The 4,071-nt window shown below is 29.9% G+C and overlaps 1 protein-coding gene across 1 annotated transcript; it reads right to left on the minus strand.

Annotated features, from left to right (window-relative positions):
* LOC107607476 lies at positions 3,019-3,462 on the minus strand. The gene has a single exon (XM_021107890.1). It carries the CDS (start codon positions 3,460-3,462, stop codon positions 3,019-3,021), a length of 444 nt encoding a protein of 147 aa, XP_020963549.1.

The raw sequence follows: 4,071 nt of genomic DNA on the forward strand, positions 1-4,071 counted from the left end.
TTTTTTAATAGAAAATCCAATATTTTGACAAAAAAATACAATTTTTAAATAAAAAGTCAATTTTCTACCGACAGATCGAACAAATTATTAAAATTGTAGATTATGAGGAGGGATATGGTAACCCACAATATATAGAAGGATATGATAACTGAAGACATTCTCATGTTGTTCAACGCGGTCAAAATATTGACAATGTTTTGAATAGAATTCGAGCTAATCAACGTGGTGATCATTATTAAATGATAAAAATTATTGAAAATATCCTTAATTATATAGAAATAAACATGGATTTTATAAATCAATTCGATTTTATTTCACATACTTCTTACATGTAGTTCTACTTTTTTACTATTATAAAAAAGGAACATAAAAAATCACATGAAAAATAATGAGAAAAAGCTATTAAAGTACTACTAGCACTAAACATATAAGGAAATTTTGTATATTAAACATTAGATTCCTTATCAATGATTTTGCTTGAGCGACCACAAATTTATTGTAAAAAAATGATCTAAAAAAACAAACATGAAAACAAGTGAAAGCAAGACATATGATTAAGAAAGTGGGCGGTAGTTTTCGGATTGGTTAAATTTGCCTACTTGGTCGTTAAAATAATACAGCTCATTTTAAGTATATAATTTTCCATAGCCGTGGTTAACAGTCAATACATCCATCATAATCAAAATGACTATATTAGTTCAATTTTGAGATTTTATTTGTTTAAGATTTTGTAGTTTTTTAAATTGAAGTAATTAGTTTTTGAAACATGTCATTAGGTATACTAAACATGAGATTGGGATAATCTTTATTTTTATTTTTATAATAATACAAATAGAGAGTTCTCAGATTAACATAGTGCTTATACATTGAGTTTAGAAATTTATTTGCTTAGACATGGTCATTAGAAATTTTTAAAATTTTATTTATAAATTATAAATTATTATTTATTTAAGTTGTTACTTTTAAAATTTTTAAATATGCTTTCTTAAGTTGTAAGGTATTTAGTTTTTAATATTGTTAAACTAATTATTTGCTTAGGTGTCGTCACTATAACTTTTTAAAAATTATAAAGGGTAAAGTACTAAATTGGTCCTCTACGTTTGGGTGTAATCCTGTTTTGGTTTTTAAGGTTTAAAATGTCCTATTTGAATCCAAAAAAGTTTCATTTAGCTTCAATGTAGTCCTACCGTAAGGTCAAAATTAAATAATTAACGAAATATCCTCCAGGACAGCAATACAAGAACAAAGTCGATAATATGGAGAATAAGTACAAGCTTCAGAGGTACAAAATCAACCATGGATGCATCAATACATTTATTTATCATTTTCTTTAGTTCTATAGAAAATATTTCATTTAAATTATAAGAAAGATAATTAAAAAATGTATTGATGAATACATGGTTGATTTTGTGCCTTTAGAATTTGTATTTATTCTTCAGATTATTAACCTTGTTCTTGTACTGCTGTCATGTAGGACATTTCGTTAATTATTTAGCTTTGACCTCACGGTGGGACTATATTGAAACTAAATGAAACTTTTTTGAATTCAAATAGGACACTTAAAACTTTAAGGACCAAAACAGGATTACGCCCAAACGTAGGGGACCAATTTAGTACTTTACCCAATTATAAATTATTATTTGCTTAGGTTGTTTACTAGAAATTTTTAAATTTTATTTATAAATTATAAATTATTATTTGTTTAGGTTGTTACTTTTTAATTTTAAGTTATCTGCTTAGGTTATTATTTTTTAAATTATTTATTATTTACTTAAATTGTTACTTTTTAAATTTTAAGTTATTTATTTTTTAAATTTTAAATTATTTACAAATTACTCTTTTAAATTATAAATTATTATTGTAACATTCTACCACACAGAACTTTATGCTTAAGCCGTAAAATAAAGGTGGTGTGGTATTACAACCTCTAAAATAAAAGTATATATTATAATATTGAAAAGAATACAGTATATGAGGAACCTTGAAAAAAATAGATAAAGCAAAAATCAGAAAATAAAAAGCGCAACACTCAGAAAATAGGATTACTTGCGTGCAAAAAAATCCAAGATTTAAAAGCATAACTAAAGAAAGTAGAAGTAGAGAGATAAGAAAATGACATAACAAGCTCCTAACTCACCTTGCGAAGTTAAGGCTAGCCAAAGAATATTTACATACAGTATATACATAATAAAAGCCCAAAAGAACATGGTTAAAAGCCCTAGTTCTCCATAACATAAGGTCCTGAAAATGCCAGAGATAATTGTAGAACGCCGACACTCAGATTACGAAGCTTAAATTACTAAACAAAAACCATAAAAGGTGGTCCTCTAAGACCATCTCCAGTAGAAAACTCATCTCAGTTCCTATTTATGGCCGACCTGTCATAAAAAGTAACTCCACATCAGCTTTTGCGTCATAAACAGTAAATAGAAACTCAAACCATCTCTCTCTTCTCCATTAGGAGGAACTAACTTTAGTCCATGTTGTCCCACTTAATTAATTAATTAAAATACTTAAAATTAATGTAATTACTTTTTTTCAATAATATAATTTAAATTATAAATTTAAAAATAATTCACTATTAAAAAATATTAATATTAAATAAATTCATATATAACAATAATACACAATATATCATTCGGAATTACACTAATTTGTAAAATTACTTAATACAAAGAAAAACATAATTAAACTCAATAGTTGATAACAAGCATTGTGAAATTGTCATATGTATTCAATCAAGTCCTTTTTCAATTGTCTATGCTGCTGCCTATTTCGAAGTTGGGCATTTCTTTGGAGAAATTGATGGTATGGTGCAAAATCTTCTTCTCCCAGTTGAGGTTGTGATAAGCCATTTTCGACATCATCATACTCTAAGTCTTAAGCAAAATTTCCTGCATAAGTGTCTCTTTCATCCTCAACAATCATATTATTTAATATAATATAACCTCTCATTATGTTGGCAAGCTTCTTCTTTTCCCAAAAGCGCGCTGGACCACATATAATTGTAAAGCATGCTTACAACACTCCGAATGCTCGCTCCACATCTTTTCTTTGTCCTTCTTGGTATTGTGCAAATAACTTGCGTTTCTCCCCTTGTGGCTTTGAGATTGATTTGACAAATGTGGCCCATTCAGGATAAATACCATCTGCTAAATAGTATCCCATAGTATAATCATTACCATTAATAGTATAATTTACCTCCGGAGCACGGTCATTTAGAATATCATCAAACACTGGAGAACGATCTAACACGTTAATATCGTTATTTGAACCAAAAACTCCAAAGAACGCATGCCATATCCAAAGGTCTGAAGATGCTACAACCTCAAGTACTATGGTTGCAACCCCACGATAACCACTCATGTACATACCTTTCCACGCCTTTGGACAATTTTTCCATTGCCAATGCATGTAGTCAATGCTACCCAACATGTCAGGAAAGCCACGACCCTCCGCCATTTGTAGCAGGCGTCGTACGTCATTTGGATTTGGTTTTCGCAAGTATTCATCCTCGAACACCAAAATGACACCTTCAACAAATTTTTTCAAGCATTCAATTGTAGTGCTCTCGCCTTGCGCACATAATCATCAACAGCATCAGCTGCTATGCCATATGCTAACATCAGTATCGCAGTGGTACATTTTTGGAGTGGTGACAAGCCTCTTCTTTCAGTTGCATCAACCCTCTGTTAGAAATACGGATAGACGTTTGAGAGAGCGTTTACTATCCGAAAGAACACATGTCTTCTCATTCAAAATCTTCGTAAAAAAATGTCAGTATTATACACCGGTTCATCTGCAAAGTAATCTTGGAAAAGGCGATCATGTCCTGCTTCTCGATCTCTGTTGATCCATCTACGAGGAGTTGGGATAGAGCTTCTGTCGATATCTTCTTCTTCTGAATCTTCGAGTAAACACTCATCGATCTAATTATCTATGAGTGTGTTATCTTGCCGTCTTCTTTTGCCATACAAAGCCTCATTAAACATATCATCAAAATTTCTACTCATATCTAGAAATGTAATTTTTAGTTCTCTTTCGATGTGAGAAATAAAAGTTGAAGTGGAG

This window comes from Arachis ipaensis, chromosome B07 (genome assembly GCF_000816755.2).
Source record: "Arachis ipaensis cultivar K30076 chromosome B07, Araip1.1, whole genome shotgun sequence".
NCBI lineage: Eukaryota > Viridiplantae > Streptophyta > Magnoliopsida > Fabales > Fabaceae > Arachis > Arachis ipaensis.